This window comes from Thalassophryne amazonica, chromosome 7 (genome assembly GCF_902500255.1).
Source record: "Thalassophryne amazonica chromosome 7, fThaAma1.1, whole genome shotgun sequence".
Taxonomy (NCBI): domain Eukaryota; kingdom Metazoa; phylum Chordata; class Actinopteri; order Batrachoidiformes; family Batrachoididae; genus Thalassophryne; species Thalassophryne amazonica.
The window spans coordinates 67,832,535-67,859,562 of NC_047109.1; the positions used below are offsets into that span (position 1 = coordinate 67,832,535).

At 39.4% G+C, this 27,028-nt stretch overlaps 1 protein-coding gene across 1 annotated transcript in view; it reads right to left on the minus strand.

Moving 5' to 3' along the window:
• The window catches only part of ctsk (cathepsin K), a 51,037-nt gene that overhangs the window by 17,461 nt on the left and 6,548 nt on the right, over positions 1-27,028 (minus strand). Inside the window, exons 3-5 of the mRNA XM_034174378.1 lie at positions 20,936-21,058; positions 18,969-19,124; positions 1,135-1,353 (exon numbers count right to left, since the gene is read on the minus strand). Of these exons, the coding sequence (XP_034030269.1) occupies positions 1,135-1,353; positions 18,969-19,124; positions 20,936-21,058 (498 nt within the window). The remainder of the gene's footprint in view (positions 1-1,134; positions 1,354-18,968; positions 19,125-20,935; positions 21,059-27,028) is intronic.

The following is a 27,028-nucleotide window of genomic DNA, read 5'->3' on the forward strand; positions in this document are numbered from 1 at the left end:
AGAGAAGTTTCAGAAGAAGTCGGTTTCAGCATTTTATCCGGATATTCCACTGTTAAAGGAGATTTTTTGATGAAAGACGTGCGGGCGGATTGCAGCGTCGGCTCGCAGCCACCGCGACGCTCCACCACAGCTGCGTCCCGATGCGGTGCGGCGGCACAGGAAAAACACCTCCGTGTTGATAACCATTTGTAAAATCCAGGCGGCTTTTGATGGCTTTCAGTGGAGTGAGTATATGAGAAATTGTTTAACAGCAGGACATGTTCCAACTTGTCCTTAAGGCTTCCAACAGAGGTGTTTTTCCGACGAGGGGCTGGACGACTCCTCCCACAAGGAGTGCTCACAGGCGAATGACGTCACCGACAGGCGTGGAAAAACTCACGCATGCGCACGAGGGTTCAAGCATGTCTGACGTAAAAACATATGAATGAAATCCATATAGTTTTTGAAAAAAATAAAAAGGGCCGTTACTTTATTGACAGACCTCGTATAGAGCCTTTTGGTGATTCATGAAGCCCTCCATCACAGTGTCCTGGTGGCCGTTAAGGCCACTGCTGCTTGTCTAGTTGAAGGACATTAGGGTCTGAGACCTATCCCATCAATAAAATACAGCCAAATACTTTCTGCGATACTTGGAGGATGTTCTCCACCATTGTCAGCTTGGTTGTGATTTGGGCTCTATGAGTACACTTTTAAAGGGGTGATATTTTAAACCCTTTCAATAAGGTAATTTACGCCACTGTCTGTGTTCTAAAATGTTTGTGGGCAAAAATACTCTCTCTCTCTCTCTCTCTCTCTCTCTCTCTCTCTCTCTCTATATATATATATATACGTATATACATCCTGAAGTGATGCATCCCAAATTAACCTATTTTCTATTGCTACCTGTTTTCGTTGCTTGGAATTAAAAGGTGTGGACGTCTGAACAGTCCATCTCCTTACTGCAGGCTGCGCTGATTGCACCATATTTGCCTGTGTGCATGTCTCTCAAAGCATGAAAGAGTCAAAGTGTGGACTTCTGCGAAAGATATCTCAGAATTTCTATATTTACAGGCAAAGAGCGATGAGATTGTTTCACGTGAAAGCCCAACCATATTTAATGTTAAAAGGTTGCTCAAGACTTTCTGACCACTTTACCTTTCCAACGTAGGGGTAAGCCTTGTCAGAATCAATCCCTCTGTTCACTTGCACATACTTGAAGGCATTGGTCATGTATCCTCCCCCACAGCCATCATTCTCTTTGACACAATCCACCAGGTTCTGAGGACTAAGGTCCACTAGTTTGCCCTTCTTCTTGGCTAATTGCCCCTCGAGCGCCCCAGCTGAGCTGAATGCCCAACAGGAACCACAGGAACCCTGTAAGGTAAGACAAAGAGTTAAAAAAAAAGGAAAAGTGGACTGCAGATGGACAAGACAGAGATCTCCAAAACTTTGGTATTTGTTTCACCTACATAAAGGCACTATTATTATTCAACAAAAACCCTGGACATATTTGTCACTTCCAGCAACAGTATATAATACTCCAAAAAATGTTTCAATAATTTGACCCCAGCAACATGACTGTGTAGTAGTTTTTGTTTCGTTTAGGCCTTTGATTCAGTAGATTGGTTCATACTGGGAGTGGTGGGACATAATAGCCTGCTACCCTACAGTATAAAACTCTTAGATGTGACTTAAAAAATAAATGAAGAAATAAAAAAATGCTACACAAACATGGATGTTGGAGCCACTACATGAGGGTTGCTTTTAAAGATTATTGGATTCCCCCCTCCTTTACCAATGTTAAAAATATTAGTGCATCAGTCGATCCATTCACAGCTCTTCTCAGTAATAATGAACGAAACAAACAACACAAAAGAAACTTCATGAGAGCGAGTTTTCAGAACAGCAGTCAGCATCAGGTTGCGTGGACAGAGACATCTGGACACAAATGTGGGACTCAACAAGGCAGCTCTGGTTTTAGGATTGTTTACTGATTGAATCAGCAGGGTCTGGTACACAAAAAGGCAGTCCAACATCAGCAAACAAATCATGAACATCAGGCTAACGGCGTGGTCGAAAAAACAGGCAGTCAGTCAAAAAACACTAGGAAGCAGGCAAGGCGAGGCAAACACAAGGAATGGCGCTGGAAGCGATGGCATAAGGCACAACAATCTGGCGAGGGACTACTACTGCAACCAGTGAAGCTTATATACACCTTGGTGATGAGCTACAGATTAGAAACAGGTGTGTGAAAAACTCCAGAAGAGGGTGTGACCCAAACAGTGTGCACCACCCACCACCAAGCACAGACAAGAGAGACAGGGAAAGACAAAGCCCAAGCATGAAAAAAAACAAAAAAAAACCAACAAGAGAAGTAACACACAGAAGAAACCAAATCAACCAAAAAGCAGAACAAGCATGATACAAAAAAGTCCAGAACATGACAGTCAGTTAAACATGTTCACCTCTCTACATTTAAAGTCAGCAAATATAGCAGCACTGTTTAGTCTACATCCCTGAGGCTATTGAGCACAAAGTTAAGTAACTTTACATTAATCATATTGCAAAAAGCCCTTCAAAATAAAAGCAGTTCAACGCAAAAGCAGAGCTTTACTATGAAAGTCACATCATTGATCCATGTGAACCGTGCAATATGACAGCAGTGAGAAGACAGATTACAAATATTTTGATGTTTGTGTATATGAATAATGAAAGCCTTCAAAAAAATAAAACAAATTTGCATGAACGAGTGCTAAGCATAAAAGGAAAAAATAAAATAAATAAAATAAATTTGTCAGACTACCCACACCCCTTAAAATGAATTGTTTTAGGTGAGCTATACGGTGCAATTTTGTGTGAACATGATATTATTTTTCAGTGATATTATCTCCCGCTGTCTCTGTAGAATAATACACTGGACTGTAAACATACAGTACCAACAGTTCTGTTTTTTTATTTTTATGCAGTCATGTTACTTACTTTTCTATTTTGTGTTAATGTGAGAAAATAACAGTTTTAACAACTATAGATTTAAAATGTATTTTTCAAACACACTAATAAAAAATATAAAAATGTGCATTCATGCAGGACCGATTTTAATTTTTTTTTATTTTGTTTGTTTGTATACCTCCTACAGTACTGTGAATATTTTTGGAGTTTAGACCATGAAATAAATAGTTCTCAATGGAAGTTTTCAAACGAAATTACTATGATCTGAAGGATGAACAGAAACAAGTTACAGCAGTTAGTGTTTTCTCCTTTCTGTCCACCTGAGGGCAGACTTTGACAACATTGACCGAAGAGGCACTCGTGTTTATTTGATCCACAGAGATCAGCCTCATCTAACTGTATGTACAGTTCAAATCTATTATTTAAAAACAAACACATTTTCTTATCTATCTATCTATCTATCTATCTATCTATCTATCTATCTATCTATCTATCTATCTATCTATCTATCTATCTATCTATCTATCTATCTATCTATCTATAAACAATAATACTTTTCACCATAATATTGAATATGAACCCAAATTTCTCTAAAAACACTGACTCAGTGTTCAAGCTGACAAGTGTTCATGCTGACATATTGACATTGTTTGACCAAGATATTTGACAGCCACTGTTCAAGGCTAATATTCAATAATGATCAAATCAAATCAAATCAAATCAATTTTATTTATATAGCGCCAAATCACAACAAACAGTTGCCCCAAGGCGCTTTATATTGTAAGGCAAAGCCATACAATAATTACGGAAAAACCCCAACTGTCAAAACGACCCCCTGTGAGCAAGCACTTGGAGACAGTGGGAAGGAAAAACTCCCTTTTAACAGGAAGAAACCTCCAGCAGAACCAGGCTCAGGGAGGGGCAGTCTTCTGCTGGGACTGGTTGGACATGCTGTGGAGGGAAGCAGAGATCAATCACTAATGATTAAATGCAGAGTGGTGCATACAGAGCAAAAAGAGAAAGAAACGCTCAGTGCATCATGGGAACCCCCCAGCAGTCTACGTCTATAGCAGCATAACTAAGGGATGGTTCAGGGTCACCTGATCCAGCCCTAACTATAAGCTTTAGCAAAAAGGAAAGTTTTAAGCCTAATCTTAAAAGTAGAGAGGGTGTCTGTCTCCCTGATCTGAATTGGGAGCTGGTTCCACAGGAGAGGAGCCTGAAAGCTGAAGGCTCTGCCTCCCATTCTACTCTTACAAACCCTAGGAACTACAAGTAAGCCTGCAGTCTGAGAGCGAAGCGCTCTATTGGGGTGATATGGTACTACGAGGTCCCTAAGATAAGATGGGACCTGATTATTCAAAACCTTATAAGTAAGAAGAAGAATTTTAAATTCTATTCTAGAATTAACAGGAAGCCAATGAAGAGAGGCCAATATGTGTGAGATATGCTCTCTCCTTCTAGTCCCCGTTAGTACTCTAGCTGCAGCATTTTGAATTAACTGAAGGCTTTTCAGGGAACGTTTAGGACAACCTGATAATAATGAATTACAATAGTCCAGCCTAGAGGAAATAAATGCATGAATTAGTTTTTCAGCATCACTCTGAGACAAGACCTTTCTAATTTTAGAGATATTGCGTAAATGCAAAAAAAGCAGTCCTACATATTTGTTTAATATGCGCTGTGAATGACATATCCTGATCAAAAATGACTCCAAGATTTCTCACAGTATTACTAGAGGTCAGGGTAATGCCATCCAGAGTAAGGATCTGGTTAGACACCATGTTTCTAAGATTTGTGGGGCCAAGTACAATAACTTCAGTTTTATCTGAGTTTAAAAGCAGGAAATTAGAGGTCATCCATGTCTTTATGTCTGTAAGACAATCCTGCAGTTTAGCTAATTGGTGTGTGTCCTCTGGCTTCATGGATAGATAAAGCTGGGTATCATCTGCGTAACAATGAAAATTTAAGCAATGCCGTCTAATAATACTGCCTAAGGGAAGCATGTATAAAGTGAATAAAATTGGTCCTAGCACAGAACCTTGTGGAACTCCATAATTAACCTTAGTCTGTGAAGAAGATTCCCCATTTACATGAACAAATTGTAATCTACGAGGTCTGTCAATAAAGTATAGGTCCTTTTTATTTTTTTCAAAAACTATATGGATTTCATTCATATGTTTTTACGTCAGACATGCTTGAACCCTCGTGCGCATGCGTGAGTTTTTCCACGCCTGTCGGTGACGTCATTCGTCTGTGAGCACTCCTTGTGGGAGGAGTCTTCCAGCCCCTTGTCGGAATTCCTTTGTCTGAGAAGTTGCTGAGACACTGGCGCTTTGTTTGATCAAAATTTTTTCTAAACCTGTGAGACACATCGAAGTGGACATGGTTCGAAAAATTAAGCTGGTTTTCGGTAAAAATTTTAAAAGCTGATGAGAGATTTTGAGGTGAGACTGTCGCTTTAAGGACTTTTCACGGTGCGAGACATCGCGCAGCGCTCTCAGGCAGCATCATCAGCCTGTTTCAAGCTTAAAACCTCCACATTTCAGGCTCTATTGATCCAGGACGTCATGAGACAACAGAGAAGTTTCAGAAGAAGTCGGTTTCAGCATTTTATCTGGATATTCCACTGTTAAAGGAGATTTTTTTAATGAAAGACGTGCAGGCGGATTGCAGCGTCGGCTCGCAGCCGCCGCGACGCTCCACCACAGGAAAAACACCTCCGTTGGAAGCCTTAAGGACAAGTTGGAACATGTCCAGCTGTTAAACAATTTCTCATATACTCACTCCACTGAAAGCCATCAAAAGCCGCCTGGATTTTACAAATGGTTATCAACACGTAGGTGTTTTTCCTGTGCCGCCGCACCGCGTCGGCTGCGTCCCGACGCGCAGACCCGTCCGCACGTCTTTCATTAAAAAAACTCCTTTAACAGTGGAATATCCGGATAAAATGCTGAAACCGACTTCTTCTGAAACTTCTCTGTTCTCTCACGACGTCCTGGATCAATAGAGCCTGAAATGTGGAGGTTTTAAGCTTGAAACAGGCTGATGACGCCGCCTGAGAGCGCTGCGCGACGTCTCGCACCGTGAAAAGTCCTTAAAGCGACAGTCTCACCTCAAAATCTCTCATCAGCTGTTAAAATTTTTACCGAAAACCATCTTAATTTTTCGAACCATGTCCACTTCGATGTGTCTCACAGGTTTAGAAAAAATTTTGATCAAACAAAGCTCCAGTCTCTCAGCAACTTCTCAGACAAAGGAATTCCGACGAGGGGCTGGACGACTCCTCCTACAAGGAGTGCTCACAGACGAATGACGTCACCGACAGCTGTGGAAAAACTCACGCATGCGCACGAGGGTTCAAGCATGTCTGATGTTAAAACATATGAATGAAATCCATATAGTTTTTGAAAAAAATAAAAAGGACCTACACTTTATGGACAGCCCTCGTATTAGATAAATATGATTCAAACCACCGCAGCGCAGTGCCTTTAATACCTATGGCATGCTCTAATCTCTGTAATAAAATTTTATGGTCAACAGTATCAAAAGCAGCACTGAGGTCTAACAGAACAAGCACAGAGATGAGTCCACTGTCTGAGGCCATAAGAAGATCATTTGTAGCCTTCACTAATGCTGTTTCTGTACTATGATGAATTCTAAAACCTGACTGAAACTCTTCAAATAGACCATTCCTCTGCAGATGATCAGTTAGCTGTTTTACAACTACCCTTTCAAGAATTTTTGAGAGAAAAGGAAGGTTGGAGATTGGCCTATAATTAGCTAAGATAGCTGGGTCAAGTGATGGCTTTTTAAGTAATGGTTTAATTACTGCCACCTTAAAAGCCTGTGGTACATAGTCAACTAATAAAGATAGATTGATCATATTTAAGATCGAAGCATTAAATAATGGTAGGGCTTCCTTGAGCAGCCTGGTAGGAATGGGGTCTAATAGACATGTTGATGGTTTGGATGAAGTAACTAATGAAAATAACTCAGACAGAACAATCTGAGAGAAAGAGTCTAACCAAATACCGGCATCACTGAAAGCAGCCAAAGATAACGATACGTCTTTGGGATGGTTATGAGTAATTTTTTCTCTAATAGTTAAAATTTTATTAGCAAAGAAAGTCATGAAGTCATTACTAGTTAAAGTTAAAGGAATACTCGGCTCAATAGAGCTCTGACTCTTTGTCAGCCTGGCTACAGTGCTGAAAAGAAACCTGGGGTTGTTCTTATTTTCTTCAATTAGTGATGAGTAGTAAGATATCCTAGCTTTACGGAGGGCTTTTTTATAGAGCAACAGACTCTTTTTCCAGGCTAAGTGAAGATCTTCTAAATTAGTGAGACGCCATTTCCTTTCCAACTTACAAGTTATCTGCTTTAAGCTGCGAGTTTGTGAGTTATACCATGGAGTCAGGCACTGATTTAAAGCTCTCTTTCTCAGAGGAGCTACAGCATCCAAAGTTGTCTTCAATGAGGATGTAAAACTATTGACGAGATACTCTCTCACTTACAGAGTTTAGGTAGCTACTCTGCACTGTGTTGGTATATGGCATTGGAGAACATAAAGAAGGAATCATATCCTTAAACCTAGTTACAGCGCTTTCTGAAAGACTTCTAGTGTAATGAAACTTATTCCCCACTGCTGGGTAGTCCATCAGAGTAAATGTAAATGTTATTAAGAAATGATCAGACAGAAGGGAGTTTTCAGGGAATACTGTTAAGTCTTCAATTTCCATACCATAAGTCAGAACAAGATCTAAGATATGATTAAAGTGGTGGGTGGACTCATTTACATTTTGAGCAAAGCCAATTGAGTCTAACAATAGATTAAATGCAGTGTTGAGGCTGTCATTCTCAGCATCTGTGTGGATGTTAAAATCGCCCACTATAATTATCTTATCTGAGCTAAGCACTAAGTCAGACAAAAGGTCTGAAAATTCACAGAGAAACTCACAGTAACGACCAGGAGGACGATAGATAACAACAAATAAAACTGGTTTTTGGGACTTCAAATTTGGATGGACAAGACTAAGAGTCAAGCTTTCAAATGAATTAAAGCTCTGTCTGGGTTTTTGATTAATTAATAAGCTGGAATGGAAGATTGCTGCTAATCCTCCGCCTCGGCCCGTGCTACGAGTATTCTGGCAGTTAGTGTGACTCGGGGGTGTTGACTCATTTAAACTAACATATTCATCCTGCTGTAACCAGGTTTCTGTAAGGCAGAATAACTATTCCAAAAAAATCTCCAAAATGCACAAAAAGTGAAATGTAGTCCATCTTAAAAAAATGACTGTAATTTGGTACACTTCAGTTCATTAATTTTGCCTCATGTTTCAACCAATAAACAAAATTTGAAAAAAAAACCTAATAAATTTTTAGGTGTAACAAATTACAGAGATTTATTTTTTCAAGTGTCCATGTTGAACATATTTCAGTGTAGATTAAACAATAACTGCTAAAACTGCAATGAGAAGAAGAACAACAATAAAGCAATAATAATAAAAAGACCTCTTAGCTAAATGTGGTGATTAAATTCTACTCTTTCAGTGGCCAAACATTATCATCATTATTTATCTATACATTTGCAAAGATTTAGTTTAGTTTAGTTAGTTTAACTGATTATGGCTTTTTTGTGGTTGTTTTAAAATTACACTATAAATAGACATTCTAATCAGTTATTTAATAAATATGCACGGTTCTGACCTCTTTGAAATACTTTACTGTTGGCAAAAATCAAATATTAACACACTTTTCACCGTGGAAACCATTGCCTGCGTCACAAAGCTGTTAAGATCCATTAAATTCTAATTTGGGTGCCTAAAAACAGGCTCACAGTTACACACGTTTTTCCTCTTCAATTCATAAATTTATTTTTTAACTTAATTAACCAGGTTAGTCCCATTGACACGAGATCTTTTTTACAAGGAAGACCTGGGCAATTCTAAAGTTTCCAATCCACCTAATCTGCATGTCTTTAAATGTGGGAGGAAACCGGAGCACCTGGAGGAAACCCATACAAACATGGGGAGAACATGCAAACTCCACACATTAAGTCCACGGGTGGGAATCGATCCCGTGACCTTCTTGCTGTGAGGGAACAGTGCTAACCACTAAGCTACTGTGCTGCCATATTTGTTTTTTTTTTAACATAGCTGCCCATCAAATTTTTGCAGCAGAAATGTTCTGTGTGTTGCAGAAGTAGGAAGAAACTAAATAAGTGGAGGAGCTGAAGAGTGAAGCAGCAGAGCTGTTAGTATGCAGAGTGTGTGTTCAGAGTGCTCAATAATTCATTCACAGATCAACTCAAATTTACTGCAGACTGAAAGTCAGCAATCAGGGGGCATCCACACAACCCAAATCGTTATTATTATTTGGCATTTTTTAAAATTTTATTTTAATTTTTTTCTGAGAATTAAAGTCAGCTGTAAATATATATCTTTATGATATATTATTCAAAATAAAGACAATTTTTGTGCATAAATTAAAATTACACTCAGATGGATGCTTGTTTTTCCTTTTTTTCATGTTCTACATGCCTGATTGTTAAATATATAAACCTACCAAGGAATACTGTTCAAATGATGTCTGTTGAAAATACATCACCTTTTTTCATGAGTCTTTAGGGGCTTCATTGTCAGCTCTGGTGTGCATTAAATAAATAACTTGACATAATGTTGACATGACATAATTCTGTGAACATGGACTGTTCACAACCAAAATCCACTGGACTAAAACCTAATGTGCAATATTTTATTCCTTTTGAAATTACAGTCATTGGTGCAATATCTGTTTGATCTACATGTGTAATACACACTTATCTGTGCAAAACCCACTGTGCTCGGAATACAAGAGTGCAGTACCTGCTGTTCACAATCAGCATTAACATGGTACTTTATAATATATATGTTTTTAGTTGTATCCTTTTATAATTTTATACCTTTATTTACTCAAGAGCTCTGCACAAGAATTTCAATGCACTCAAACCTTGCGTGCGAGTACAAATGGCAAATAAAGTCTATCTCTCTATCTCTGTATCTCTTCTTCTGCCTGATAACAGCACACACAGATGGACACCATATTTTAATCTACATACATCTTAATTAGGACTGTGGCTGTCTGATTAAGTCATAATGAATTATTACATGATCTAAAATTCAAAATCATTTACAAAATCTTTCAGCAGTGAGGACAGGCTGTTTAATGCTGCAAGTGGGATTGCTGTCTCTTCTTTTCCTTTTTTCACTGCAGAGCTGGAAAAAGGTATGGAAACTTTGTTTTTGTTCCCTGAAGGTTTTTCTTGGCCATTACAGAAAATATTTTGCATACACTGACATTCTTGTGTTTTTTTTTTTGCACCTACTGCCACACACGCGCGCACACACACACACACACACACACACACACACACACACACACACACACACACACACACACACACACACACACACACGCGCACACGCGCACACACGCACACACGCACACACACACACACACACACACACACACACACACACACTCAAATATGCTGCAGGATATTTGGTTGCTGCTTTGACTGAAAATGCTCAAAAGGCTTTTTGCTGTCAAATGAAAGCTCAGTCCCTCAGTCGTGCCAGTTATTTTTTAAGAGGGAAAAGAAATCTGAAGAAAAGGCTTTGACTTGACTAAATCTGAACTTTAAACATTTCCACATACTGAAATCAACTTAGCCATCATTATGTTGCCATTATTTTTATGTTTTTTTTTTTCAAATGTTCCTGCATTTTGACGTATTATCATTGTGAGTTATTTAAATTACTTGACCTTTTTGTGTTTTTATGAACTGTACTGGACTTCTTTTTTTTTTTTTTTTAAATAACCCAGCAGTGACGGTTCAGAGTTTCCATGGTGCTGCCAGGAAATGTCAGGGAAATCAGTTCTTTGTTTCTGTTTTTGTTCGTTGTGCCGGTAACAGCTTGGGGCTAGGACAAGAAAAAATGTAGATGAGTGACTCATTAACAAAAAAATAAACACGTTATCATCTTGTAAGTCATAAAATGAAACCAGCGCCTCAAGGGGATAAAGTGATTGATTGGTGGTTAACTCTGATATATCAAACAAATCAAAACAGTAAATTTGATTTGCCTACCTAATATCACATACTGCCAATCAGTGGAATAGAATAGAATGGAATAGACAGAATAGTCTGACAATAAAGATTATTCTATTCCGTTCTACTGACCGGCAAGGTGGGTTAGTGGTTAGCACTGTTGCCTCACAGCAAGAAAGTACTGGGATCACTTCCTGTCTGGTCCTTCCTGTGTGAAGTTTGCATGCTCCAGGTGTTCTGGCTTCCTCCCACTATAAAAAGACTTGCAGGTTAGGTGAACTGGAAACTTTAAATTGACTATAGGTGTGAATGAGTTTGTCTGTCTATATGTGGGAATTTGATGGACTGGCGGCCTGTCCAGGGTGTACCCTGTGACCTTTGACTGGAGTAAGCAGGTATAGAAAGTGGATGAATATCATATGGACGTGTCTGCCACCTGCTGGATGGATTATGGAAATTATGAACAGGTGTGGCTTAATTTTTTACATGTATTTTTGCTGCCACTGGATGAGCATTGTGCATGTTGTGTGTACTTCAGTGTGCCCCCCCTTGCTTGGAGATCTTCAGTGTCAGCTGACAATTTACTCTACCAACTGTGGGAGAAACATGATACCTGATTTACAGGAAATATGTAGTGAAATTTACAAAAGAATGGGAAAGTAAAACCAGAATTACAGAATGATAGAATGTCTGGCTTGGGGTGGTGCCAAAATGTTATGTTAGTACAGTAAATTAGTGATGGCAAACTCGAAACAGAGAAATGTTTGTCAACCTGTCTCAGAACATTGTTCCACAGTCCGTATTAAACGGAAGACATGCTGAACACTGACACCTGCTGGACAGTTCATACATATGCAAACATGTCAAATCATGAATTTTATATTTACAGTGATCACAGGGTCTGTATGTGCATTTGTACCTTGCTTGTTTTTGGATAAAATTCAACAAATTACTGTGAGTATTTGCTAAAACATCTTAACTCAGTCATTATTGACAATTGTGCATGATGTGTTTGTGATACTCATACAGGTATTTATCACAGCCAGACTGCGTGCACTGTAAAGACAGACAACAACATAGCTTTTAAACCTCAAATCAAAATGTTGTTCTTGCCCCCATCTGGCCAGTTACATGACTGGCTACCCTGTTGTTGGCTCAAAATAAAATGCCATTATTTGGATATATAGAAATTCAATCTAAATGTGGTATGTTTGTCTGTTTTGTCACCGTTCCTCATTAAAGAATGAGCCACATTGCTAACATGTTAACCAGCTGATATCAGTGTTAGCCCGATAACAAAGTTTGGACAATGATGGAAATATATTAGCTTGGTAGCATAGTCATATGCAAATCTACTCATATTAGGACGCTGGCTCATCTATATTATTATAGTCAAGTGCCCCCTGTGTACATGCATGCGTGTGTACGCATGGCTTCTAACAAAAAGAAAGTGGGAAGACCTGACATTTGGATTTTGACAAGCTTATGTATTTTGGGTCAAGGATGAATGCTGTGAAAATGGAAAGTTAATAGGACTAATATGTTTGGAGAAATTAGCAATAATATCTCACAACAGTGAACAATGGACACTGTGCTGCAGTACACCATAGGAATTTGGGGTATTGCGGTTTTAAATGTTCTTATTTTGGTTCATGTTAGTTTAACAGTGTTGTTAGTGTTGTTATTTTTTGTGTTTTGTAGTTCAATTGGTTTATTCAATTTAGTTAAGTGTTATGTTGTCATTACCATGAGTGAGACGTGTAGTGCATGTGATGTCTTCTGCCACAATCTCTGTTTGTGGATGTGTAAAAATAAAAACACCTGCTTATGGTAGAATACAGAAAAGACAAAATCTCTGGGTGTGTGCGTGCCTGCAACTTCAATTATGGACAAACTGGGGAGAGCTGACACTTTCCATTTGGTATGTTCCGTATTTTGGGTCAAGGATGAACGCGACTAAAACAGAATGTTGATAGGACTAATATTTTTGGACAATGAACAATGGACACTGATAATTACATTCTGGACTGACACGCCATTCCAGCAGGGGGCGGTAAATCATCTCTTTGTTAAAAGTGTGCATGATTTTATTTAGTACATTCAATGTAAGTACATAATATAATTGTAAATATGTTAAAAATACATGGATGACACAAGAAAGTGAAAACAATTATTTCCACTGTGGTCCATTTAAAAATCAAGTGACAAAATAGAAGTAAAAATCAAATAATAGTAATAACAATATTATTATTAAGAACAATAATAATAGTGTGTATATGATAACAAGAACCTAACCAATTTATAAATACATTAAGACAGTACATTAACATGAAAAAATACATAATTAACAGGAAATAAAAGGGTTGAGTTCTTATAAACTGCTGAGGTCTAAGGATCTAAAAACATTCTGGACTGACATGCCATTGTAAGTCATTATAGAAACTTTGCATAGTTTATTACAACCCTTGAAAAATGTTAGCTACCTATTTGATAAATACTACCCAATCTAGAGCCCGTGGCTCCCCACGGGCAATGATCTAGTATTTATGTATTTTTTCATGAGGATTCAAGTTGTGAAAATAGCAAGGTGATCAGACCTATGCACACTTTCCCAATGTATTAGTTCACACTTAACAGTCAATTTAGAGTCACTGATTAACCTAACCTGCATGTCTTTGGAGAAGACAATCAATCAATCAATTTCAATCAATTTTATTTATATATCGCCAAATCACAACAAACAGTTGCCCCAAGGCGCTTTATATTGTAAGGCAAGGCCATACAATAATTACGTAAAAACCCCAATGGTCAAAACGACCCACTGTGAGCAAGCACTTGGCGACAGTGGGAAGGAAAAACTCCCTTTTAACAGGAAGAAACCTCCAGCAGAACCAGGCTCAGGGAGGGGCAGTCTTCTGCTGGGACTGGTTGGGGCTGAGGGAGAGAACCAGGAAAAAGACATGCTGTGGAGGGGAGCAGAGATCGATCACTAATGATTAAATGCAGAGTGGTGCATACAGAGCAAAAAGAGAAAGAAACACTCAGTGCATTATGGGAACCCCCCAGCAGTCTAAGTCTATAGCAGCATAACTAAGGGATGGTTCAGGGTCACCTGATCCAGCCCTAACTATAAGCTTTAGCAAAAAGGAAAGTTTTAAGCCTAATCTTAAAAGTAGAGAGGGTGTCTGTCTCCCTGATCCGAATTGGGAGCTGGTTCCACAGGAGAGGAGCCTGAAAGCTGAAGGCTCTGCCACCCATTCTACTCTTACAAACCCTAGGAACTACAAGTAAGCCTGCAGTCTGAGAGCGAAGCGCTCTATTGGGGTGATATGGTACTATGAGGTCCCTAATATAAGAAGGGACCTGATTATTCAAAACCTTATAAGTAAGAAGAAGAATTTTAAATTCTATTCTAGAATTAACAGGAAGCCAATGAAGAGAGGCCAATATGGGTGAGATATGCTCTCTCCTTCTAGTCCCCGTCAGTACTCTAGCTGCAGCATTTTGAATTAACTGAAGGCTTTTCAGGGAACTTTTAGGACAACCTGATAATAATGAATTACAATAGTCCAGCCTAGAGGAAATAAATGCATGAATTAGTTTTTCAGCATCACTCTGAGACAAGACCTTTCTAATTTTAGAGATATTGCGTAAATGCAAAAAAGCAGTCTTATATATTTGTTTAATATACGCTTTGAATGACATATCCTGATCAAAAATGACTCCAAGATTTCTCACAGTATTACTAGAGGTCAGGGTAATGCCATCCAGAGTATGGATCTGGTTAGACACCATGTTTCTAAGATTTGTGGGGCCAAGTACAATAACTTCAGTTTTATCTGAGTTTAAAAGCAGGAAATTAGAGGTCATCCATGTCTTTATGTCTGTAAGACAATCCTGCAGTTTAGCTAATTGGTGTGTGTCCTCTGGCTTCATGGATAGATAAAGCTGGGTATCATCTGCGTAACAATGAAAATTTAAGCAATGCCGTCTAATAATACTGCCTAAGGGAAGCATGTATAAAGTGAATAAAATTGGTCCTAGCACAGAACCTTGTGGAACTCCATAATTAACCTTAGTCTGTGAAGAAGATTCCCCATTTACATGAACAAATTGTAATCTATTAGATAAATATGATTCAAACCACCGCAGCGCAGTGCCTTTAATACCTATGGCATGTTCTAATCTCTGTAATAAAATTTTATGGTCAACAGTATCAAAAGCAGCACTGAGGTCTAACAGAACAAGCACAGAGATGAGTCCATTGTCTGAGGCCATAAGAAGATCATTTGTAACCTTCACTATTGCTGTTTCTGTACTATGATGAATTCTAAAACCTGACTGAAACTCTTCAAATAGACCATTCCTCTGCAGATGATCAGTTAGCTGTTTTACAACTACCCTTTCAAGAATTTTTGAGAGAAAAGGAAGGTTGGAGATTGGCCTATAATTAGCTAAGATAGCTGGGTCAAGTGATGGCTTTTTAAGTAATGGTTTAATTACTGCCACCTTAAAAGCCTGTGGTACATAGCCAACTAATAAAGATAGATTGATCATATTTAAGATCGAAGCATTAAATAATGGTAGGGCTTCCTTGAGCAGCCTGGTAGGAATGGGGTCTAATAGACATGTTGATGGTTTGGATGAAGTAACTAATGAAAATAACTCAGACAGAACAATCTAAGAGAAAGAGTCTAACCAAATACCGGTATCACTGAAAGCAGCCAAAGATAACGATACGTCTTTGGGATGGTTATGAGTAATTTTTTCTCTAATAGTTAAAATTCTATTAGCAAAGAAAGTCATGAAGTCATTATTAGTTAAAGTTAAAGGATACTCTATCTCACTTACAGAGTTTAGGTAGCTACTCTGCACTGTGTTGGTATATGGCATTAGAGAACATAAAGAAGGAATCATATCCTTAAACCTAGTTACAGCGCTTTCTGAAAGACTTCTAGTCTAATGAAACTTATTCCCCACTGCTGGGTAGTCCATCAGAGTAAATGTAAATGTTATTAAGAAATGATCAGACAGAAGGGAGTTTTCAGGGAATACTGTTAAGTCTTCAATTTCCATACCATAAGTCAGAAGTCAGAACAAGATCTAAGATATGATTAAAGTGGTGGGTGGACTCATTTACATTTTGAGCAAAGCCAATTGAGTCGAATAATAGATTAAATGCAGTGTTGAGGCTGTCATTCTCAGCATCTGTGTGGATGTTAAAATCGCCCACTATAATTATCTTATCTGAGCTAAGCACTAAGTCAGACAAAAGGTCTGAAAATTCACAGAGAAACTCACAGTAACGACCAGGAGGATGATAGATAACAACAAATAAAACTGTTTTTTGGGACTTCCAATTTGGATGGACAAGACTAAGAGTCAAGCTTTCAAATGAATTAAAGCTCTGTCTGGGTTTTTGATTAATTAATAAGCTGGAATGGAAGATTGCTGCTAATCCTTCGCCCCGGCCCGTGCTATGAGCGTTCTGACAGTTAGTGTGACTCGGGGTGTTGACTCATTTAAACTAACATATTCATCCTGCTGTAACCAGGTTTCTGTAAGGCAGAATAAATCAATATGTTGATCAATTATTATATCATTTACTAACAGGGACTTAGAAGAGAGAGACCTAATGTTTAATAGACCACATTTAACTGTTTTAGTCTGTGGTGCAGTTGAAGGTGTTATATTATTTTTTCTTTTTTGAATTTTTATGCTTAAATAGATTTTTGCTGGTTATTGGTAGTCTGGGAGCAGGCACCGTCTCTACGGGGATGGGGTAATGAGGGGATGGCAGGGGGAGAGAAGCTGCAGAGAGGTGTGTAAGACTACAACTCTGCTTCCTGGTCCCAACCCTGGATAGTCACGGTTTGGAGGATTTAAGAAAATTGGCCAGATTTCTAAAAATGAGAGCTGCTCCATCCAAAGTGGGATGGATGCCGTCTCTCCTAACGAGACCAGGTTTTCCACAGAAGCTTTGCCAATTATCTATGAAACCCACCTCACTTTTTGGACACCACTCAAGACAGCCAGCAATTCAAGGAGAACATGCGGCTAAACATGTCACTCCCGGTCCGATTGGGGAGGGGCCCAGAGAAAACCACAGAGTCCGACATTGTTTTTGCAAAGTTACACACCGATTCAATATTAATTTTGGTGACCTCCGATTGGCGTAACCGGGTGTCATTACTGCCGACGTGAATTACAATCTTACCAAATTTACGCTTAGCCTTAGCCAGCAGTTTCAAATTTCCTTCAATGTCGCCTGCTCTGGCCGCCGGAAGACAATTGACTATGATTGCTGGTGTCGCTAACTTCACATTTCTCAAAACAGAGTCGCCAATAACCAGAGTTTGTTCCTCGGCGGGTGTGTCGCCGAGTGGGGAAAAACGGTTAGAAATGTGAACGGGTTGGCGGTGTACACGGGGCTTCTGTTTAGGACTACACTTCCTCCTCACAGTCACCCAGTCGGCCTGCTTTCCCGGCTGCTCGGGATCTGCCAGAGGGAAACTAACGGCGGCTAAGCTACCTTGGTCCGCACCGACTACAGGGGCCTGGCTAGCTGTAGAATTTTCCATGGTGCGGAGCCGAGTCTCCAATTCGCCCAGCCTGGCCTCCAAAGCTACGAATAAGCTACACTTATTATAAGTACCATTACTGCTAAAGGAGGCCGAGGAATAACTAAACATTTCACACCCAGAGCAGAAAAGTGCGGGAGAGACAGGAGAAGCCGCCATGCTAAACCGGCTAAGAGCTAGTAGCTGCGCTAAGCTAGCGGATTCCTAAAAACACGCAAAGTGAATAACGTGTAAATAATTTAGAGGTGATTCAGCAGAGGGAGTGCTTTAGTTAAGGCACGTGAAGATTACACTGTGAAACAAATCGTTATCTAGGTAACTAGATCAATCTAACTGCACAGATTAAACAGCTAACAGATACAGCAAAACACCGCTGTGCTCCGGAACAGGAAGTGATACAATACCGCAGTGAGAGCCAACCACCAGTAGAGGCAAGCAAGACAGGGAACTCAAACATCTTACACCGTCTTACTGGGATACAACAGTGCTAACCAGTAAGGCTAGTATCGCACTTATGCACAACTGGTGGAGAGGAGGCGGAGATGTAACATTGCGCAAAAACAGGCAAAGAGGCTTTCTCATGTAGAATCTCACTGAATTGGTACTCCTGACACATGTGCACAGGATAGCCGACTATCTGCTGAATGCCGCCGGAATGGCAGTGAAAAGTCTGGCTGTAAATCTCAAGCAGGCCACACACACGCACACCACGCAAGAGTCACTGACATGGCGTGCAGCACACACAAAGTCGAGCGGCACTGGTCCAGTCTTTGCAGGCACAAGGATTTGCGTGTGAATGCCACACAATACTCTCACAGAGGCTGAGCACCACTGGCATGGCTGAAATTACCAAATTTTTGTGCACATATTGCTCAGGATGGATGTGGACTACTCTATTGTTATTATGTGAAAGAGGCTGTGAAAATTCCCCCAACTTTAGGCAGAAAAAGATCTGTAAAAAGCACGAACAACCACTCATGGACTTACAGAATGATGTCTACTGAGCTGCATCTCTCAAGTTCTATTGACATCCTCACCAACACGCCTCATTCACATTTCCCACACAGGTGATGTCCGCTGACCCTGCCACTGGCAGGTAGCAAAAGACTGTGGTTCTCAGAAAAATAATAATTAAAAAGAGAAAATCCACTTCGTGTGCTTTTCCGTGGCCAAGCATTATGCATGCAGAGCTCAAAATGTATGAAACTGAGTTCTAGTAGATGGCACAGCTCATCTGTGGCAGGACAGGATGGACAGGCACTGTGATCCTTTGGAAGCACGCTGATCAAAATAAAATAAAATAATTAAAAAATAAAAATTAAAATAATTAAAATAATTAAGCCAGAGTGCTGACATCGTCCTCTCACCTGGTCCTTCACTGAGGTCACCAAGCCCTTCTTTCTGTAGTCGATAGACTTGGGCAGCTTCTGCACTGTAGTGTTGATATGCATGGTGTTGAGGCCACTCTCAGGGTTGGTTGGGATCAGCAGGCCCGTCATCTTCTCCACCACTTCTTCTGACGTCTGTACATACAGAGATACAAATGTCACACACTGCGTCACATGCTTTAGGACAGGAGTTTTCCGTGTGTACCTGCTGCAGTCAGAGATGAATAATCCCACTTGACTGATGCTCAGGGAGCGTTTGACATGAGCAACTTCAGAAAGTGTCCAACAAATCCCCAAAACACAAATTTCAAAAGAGCAGTGTGGCAACAAAAGATTGTAATGCTCTGAAAATAGAATAAGACTTTAAAGAGTTCTTTAAATAATCATCTTAGACAGACACGTATTAAGACCAGAATGAGTGGACAGCAGCAGACAGGAATTATTTTTAGTCTCTTTTAGATATGACCAACTTGAGGAAGAAGATAAGAGAGAGCGTGGAATTGTTTCACAATCCACTGAAAATTTCCATTTTTAGTAAAGCAAAATAACCAAAAAGGGTCTCCAGAGGATCACCACAAATAGAAATAGAATAGCTCAGTCTTTTAAAATGTAATAATAATAATGATAAAATCATTTTGAGAGATGGCAGAGAGATAATGAAGTTTTATTGTGAGAAGATCGCAAGTGATCAGCAATGATGTGCCGTTTGTGACTAAACTCTTTTTGACAAAGATGGATCTTTTTTTTTTGCCTAAAAGATTAATTCTCTGTGGTTTGTCATCTGTCTGTCTCCCTGTTGATTTACACAATATTTTGAACTAAATCAAGTAACCCTTCAACTCCCTGTTCATTCAGTGACGTACTGAATGGTGAGAGTTCTTCATGGTAAAAAGGAGAAAATGAGAAAATGTTCCAAAAGCAGTAAGCAGAAATGACTGATGACAGTAATGACAAAAAAGTGAGACGAATGAGCTGAGATACATGTTGTTCTATGACGTATATCATCGTGGTCAAAATTTTTCGCATTATGGCACCGTTTATGTGTGGACACATCATTTATTAATTATTTTTTTTACAGACTGTTAATTCTTTGATTTCATCAAAGTGTTGCAGTAAAATAAAAGTACATTATTCATTCACAGCCACTTGTTTTGACATGAAAATGACAATGTTCATTTGTCCACATCGATATCTGCATACTGCAGCAACTGAAAATCAGAATTCCTGTACAAAATCGGATTATTTGTCATATTTGAATATCTCATTTACCAATAGGATAAATCACAGGCACACTCATAAATCCAAAGAAATGCATTTCAGACAAAGTCAAGCCATGAAAACAGTTGTGAAAATGTGACAAATTAAGTGAATTATGGCTATATATATATATATATATATATATACACACACTATAGTATGAGTGTTTTTCCCTAAAAGGATTGCAGTTAGATGATCTATTAGTTGGCTCTCTCTCAAGCTGCTAATAACGGATCTACAGTGTGTACCTTTATTTTAAATGGTCTCAGTGCAGTTGTTACCATCCACACTAAAGTGCAAGTAAGTGTTTGCATTTTATTAAAGTCACACCAACTTACCACTGTTTGAGTCAGTCAGAATAAAAACAGTTGGGAAAATGTTCTTTTGTAGCTTATCAAGAATTTGATCCCTGATCAGTTAGTGACGACCTCCATGACTGATGATGTTACACTATACCAGAGGAGGAAAAATATTCCTCTCCCAACTTTTCACTTGTACGCTGTGTAGAATCCATGATCACAAATTGTGGGTCCGCATGAGATAAAACAAATGGTCAGATCTTGACTTTCCTTCATGCACATGTTGGATATGCATCTGAAGCAGGCTGATGTTGGGTTATTATGGATTTCAGTAGGATCAGGCAGATGCAGAAACGTTGCCTGGAGTGTAAAGATCTGTGTCAGACTCACCATATCTCCCAGATGGTTCATCCCCAACTCATAGGAGTGCATTCCCAGTGCCGCTTCCAGATTGTGAGCTTCGATCATGAGCATGTTCTTCTGCCAGACAGCCTTGCGGATCCCCTCTTCATCCTGAGACAAATAAAAGCGTAATGTTGATTAGAAAAATAAAAAAGTGAATGACAGTCCTCCAAGTCACCTTTTGAACTGTGGAACTCACCCCCCCGACACACACACACATCTAATTTGGCTGCTCTGATCATATTCTTAGCAGTCATATCACTGGAAACCATATGCAGATCAGCTGCAGTGAGCTCAGTCTGATATGTTGCGATCAGATTTTCTGGGTTCACACTACACACACACACACACACACACACACACACACACACACACACACACACACACACACACACACACACACACACACACACACACACACACACACAAAAAAAGACAATGGGCCTCATTGGTAAATGATGTATGTGTACAAAAACCTTGTGGATGAAAAATACTATTAAAAGTCTTCAGACCATCTCGAACATGGCTGTTCAAATTTTAACTGTGACAAGGTTTGATCAAATATCCAAAGTGTTACATTTTCTGCACTTCCTCTCCAAGCAAGTGTACATTTCAGGTTTCTACTGTGTATGAGACTGAATGGTTTTGCTCCTCATTGTCTTGTTGAAGTTAATGAGTGTTAGGTGCGTGTTGTCTCAGGATGCTGGCCTATTAAGTCGTCCCCCGGGTAAAGGAGGGGTCAAAAAGTTGTCCAGCCTTTGCTCATTGGTTAACAAGTCAACAAAACAGCCTACTACCGGATAACAGACAGATTCACTTTGCAGATGTTTTTGAGTCAAGGCTTAAAAATACAATTTTTTGAGGATTTATGATTAATTAATTTGTTCAGATATAATTTCATTTGATTCCTTGATTCCTTCCTTCCTTTGATTTTTAGTGACGCTTTAGGGCTAGTGGCCGGCGATCACCTTAGTATTTCCTGTTTTTCTTATTGTTTAATGCTGACAAATTATACAGTATTTCTCATCTTTTTGATGCCTGATTCTGTTTTTTTTCTCTCTGTTAAAGGTGCAGCTCCATCCAGAGATGGGTGTGGTATTTGTGCTGGAGACCCTCCTGTCCTGTGCACCAACAGCATTTCCTGTATATTTGTTTTGTGAATTGTATGTAATTTGTGTCTGTAGCATGGCCAAGGCAGAGGGTCACCCCTTTGAGTCAGGTCTGCTTGAGGTTTCTTCCTCAGAGGGAATTTTTCCTTAACACTGCTGCTCTGGGGGTTAGTAAGGTTAGACCTTACTCGTGTGAAGCGCCTTGAGGCAACTTTGTTGTGATTTGGCGCTATATAAATGAACATAAATTGAAAAAAAAATAATTTTCTTTCAACTTTTATTACATGCTTTATATTATGTTTGGTTATTTGTGTGTTGACTGTTTCAAATTTATGTTACTGCTTTACCCGAGGCCATCAAATATGGCCATCGGGTATTCTGAAGGCTTTCTGTCCATCCATCCGTCCATCTGTCTGTCTCTCTGTGCTCAGCATAAGTCCAGTCCTATTACTGCCAGACTCGACATTCACAGTGAACATTCTTGGGACACAGACCTTGGACAAGTTCAAAGCTGGCTAACCTTGATGTATTTTACAAAGTTAAGAAGTCACATTCTGTTTCAATCTGATCTGTTTTGGTTTTGAGTGATGCAGGTGGCCGCTAATCAGAGTCGAGCTGCACCGTGATGTCAGCCCCTGGTCTCTCCAAAACCGTTTGTTTTGTGCGTTTATATACGTTTCTCATATATTACGTAAAAGCTAACAAGAAATAAAGACTTAACTGAAAACACTGCTTCTGGAACCTAATAACACCTCTGAATGTATTTACAAGACATTTCGCTGAGGTTAGAATGGCCATGTCACTTCCTGGTTGAGAGAGTTGTTCAGAGTTGGACCTGAAATGAACAACTCAGTTAACACAGAAAATAATCACGCAGGAGAAACTGAATTTCTTTTCCTGATCAGGAGAGAGCAAACGAGCATGACCCCTCGCCACCGACTGTCTCATCAGCTCTGAAGGGCCCCGCCCATCTGCCGCTCATATTTATTGAAATAAAGTTAATACAAGCATATAGGGGCGACAATATCACAAAACAAGAAAAAGACACAGAGTCTGGTCTCACGTCGATATGAAAACTGTTATGGCTTTGAGCCTCCAGTCTCCTAGCCTTCCCATAACAACGTTCAGCACTGAACCAGTGTGCCAGTCACACCGCTCTTCCCTCAAGGCTGAACTGTTAATTAAAGACGCAGATCTGCGCTTAACAAAAACATAGCTTTAGCAAAACAGTCTGCACATTCACTAAGCCAAAGATCATCTGTTCATTTTCCCGTGTAAACAGTTGTAATGATTATTTGAACAGTTCAGTGTATATGATTGCTTTAACAATAAGTGATTAATTAAAAGAGTAATGGAACATGAACTCTCACACATGCATATATGTATATATGAAAATAGAGAACAGAATCAAAGACAAGATCAAAGACAGTACATCAAAGTAAAGACATTAATATTTGATAATCATATTGCTGATATATAGAAAACCCTGTCTGTTGTGTGTTGGGGGGTGTGGCTGGATGTTTTGGTGTTCTTTTCTTTTCTTTGCTCTTCAGGTGGCATGGAAACTGTGGAGAAGGTGCTGGCTGAAGAGTCCTCACCCTCATCAACATCATGTGTAGCACCTGTGACTGGTGCTCACATGCAACCTTAAAGACTTTCAGCTGAAGCAGATAATTGGATGGCGTTCTGCATTTAAGTCATGTGTGATTCAAGCAGAACTGCCGGGAACTCGACCTTGTGATGTCCGTTTGTGAGACGCTGAGGACCGCGCCTGGGTTTGACACATCGAGCCCGTGAAGCAAGGAAGGGTGAGGACACTTGCTGTCAGCACACATTAAAGAGAGTCAGTTTGTCGTGTCCACCTGGGGGGTGTTTGTCTGGTGGTAGTGGGTCCAGGAACGCCGGGCTTCTATCCTTTTGGGCGCTTAAGAGCGTGCCAACAGTCACTCCACCAGAAGGACGTTGTTTTAGTTTTGTACACATTATTATGCACAGGTGAAAAATAAATTGTTTCTGTTGTTGGAACCGCTTTCTGGTTACTTTTAGCGCTGGGTTCTGTCTGACGCAGGTCCGCTCCTCAACTCGCGTCGACACATAACACCTGTCACTGGTGTAGCTACTTGCTAACAGCTTTGTTTGTGGTATATTATGTAAACGTTAGGGAGAAATAAACACTTCTAAAACTGAAAACGCTGTTTTGTAACCTGATAACACCTCTGGAGTCATTTACAAGACATTTTGCGGACGTTAGTGTGCACGCTAACTTTTGCTAACTCAACGCTAACTCAACACTAACTTCCTATGGAATTAAATTTATCTCATTAATACCCGCAAATGCAGAGGGTGATTTACAAATATTCCCTGATTTGCACATGAACATGTACAAATTGTGCATAAAACAATATGATATTTGTTAATTAAACAACTGCAAATTATAAAGAACGCAATCCTTATAGTGGTATTTTAGCCTTGTGTTGTAATTTTAAATTATCTAACACTGCACCTACTTGTTAAAGTGACTTATTAATATATTAGATTTGATTTCTAGTTTCCTGTGTGAGATCACAGTTTTACAAGTAGTTTTGATTCTGCAATGAGGGTCCAAATTTTTTTTACATCCATGCACAACATATTTGAATAAGACTTAAAATGATAATATAAATGTAGTAGTCACACTTTCTTTGTGACCGTCATGTTAAGAACAGGCAAAATTAGTCATCTTTATTTATAAGCCATAGGTGCTCCATTAAGGCTGCCGATATGTGGCCATTAAAAATCACTCTTTATGAAAATTCTGTTTCTGCCTGTGGGAGGAAAGCTTATGTTGCTGAAACATCCTTAATACATGCTGCACCACTTACATTTTAAGTGTTGACTGATTTTATTCACTTTTCTCCCGCCTCAAGCTCTTTTCATCTTTTTTTAAACTGCATGCTGGCTTTCATTTTTATTTGTAAGTGCTTTATGTTTCCATGTACTGCATTTCTTTGTTGCATGGTTTTGTTGGCTGCTGCAAGGCCAGTGATGCATGCAGCACCATAAAGTTGTTTGACCTTCTTTGACACCGATGAGCCTCATAGGAAGCACACTGGCCTGCCATCCTGTAGTTTAACCTTTGTTCCTTACTTCTAGATTTAAACATAGCACATGTCATTTGAAAGAAATCAATTTAGGGAAGTGGGGCATAGCTATCTTTTAATTAGCAAGGAAGCTTGTCTGTTTCCATTAATTGGGTCAATTAATCTAGTGCATGTCCATATAATCTTTTCTAGTGCATCTTTTATCCAGTTACAGTGACAGAACTGTCTGCAGAAAGAGTATTGCACCTTGAAGTGTTGCTTCTTTTCTCCACCCTATTGATGTTTCTGTGCTGTAGGTCTATAAGAGTATGTGCTGTTAAATATCAGTGATGTTTTCTCACATGCACATACATGTAGTACAGCTGGAAGGCTCAGACATGCACACACAACATAGGAGATGCCACAGCTCCATGGCTGCTCAGAAGAGACATGCTCTAATTAATATTCATGAGCTTTAACAAGCAGCTGCATAACTGTAATCATCATTTTCTCTCTTGATATTCATTCCAATAATAGGAAATTCAAATGATACAAGGGGAACTGGATTCTATTACAGTTATGTCAGTTCAAGGAGGGCTGAATTAGAGGAACTGTTGCAGGAATACTGATTAACATCACCATGAGAGTGAGTGTGTGTATGTGTGTGGGTGTGGGTGTGTGACAGAGAGAGAGTATGATGTTTCTATCTGCTGACTGCACAGAAATAGAGATATGAGCCACATAACGATGCCATCAGCTTCCACAGATGTGCACAAAATGCATGTACAGGGAACAATAAAAGTGAAATAAATGCTCACAAGCAAGACCCAGGATCGTACTGCATGCAAACCCTTACACTATCTCTCTTTTAACAGCTGTGAGCAATGACCTCCAGCCAGAGGTGAAATGCAAAGGGATAACAGCTGTTCACTTAGCACTCAGAAAGTAACATCTAGTCTGTCTAGTTTACGTCAGATCACATTATATTTCTGTTCTTCTTTACAGCAAGGAAAGAGGGCAAAAACAAGGAATTTGTAGGGAAGGTTTGAAAGAATCAGCAGACATAACGAGATTTTTCTGTTTGAAAGTGGATTAAGAACTTCACCTCATGAAATATTTGTTCCATTGACAGAATGGAAAAACATTCATTATTTGTTTTATATAATGGCTAAAATAGATCCTTGTCATTTTTTATTATATTAATTTACAAACAACAGAAAAGTGACTTACATTTTGGTGCGTCTGACTTTGTGTTCTTTCAAAAACAAACAAACAAACAAAACTGTGTGCTTCCTCCCTTCAGTGAAAAATCATGTCAGAAATTTGTCCAGCTTTCATGCATCACTGCTGCTTTGACATCAACAATCCAACATGAACTTTAAATAGGATTCCAAAAATAATTTTGACGATGAAGTCTGCGATGCCATGCACCAACTTTGTGTACTTACAAATAAAACACCTGTACCTCCTCAGTGTAGCGAAAAAAAAAAAAAAAAATCATGTCTGAAATGAGTCCAGCTTTTCATTCTAACTTCCTCCTAACAGCTCTTCCTGCCTCCAGACGGCTTATAGTGCAATGGATTTGTTTTTGTTTGTGTGTGTGTGTTAGAAGAATTAGTACCGTCAATGAGCTCCTTCAAATCGTCGTCCATCAGCAAAACAAACTTCGCATGTTTAGCTAAACATCGCCCCCACTAATGGGTGGGGTTCGCAGAGTGCAATGGTACCAAATGTATGGAACCAAACTGCAGTCTAAATGGAACTAAATTGCACTCTAAATGCAAAAATGGGATGAATAATCCATGTCACATGACATACAAAGCACCAATCAAATAACAAGGATCCACTCAGCCGTTATTTAACGAGAGATACTTTATTAATCCCTCTAGGGGAAATTCGGGCATTCTGTAGCT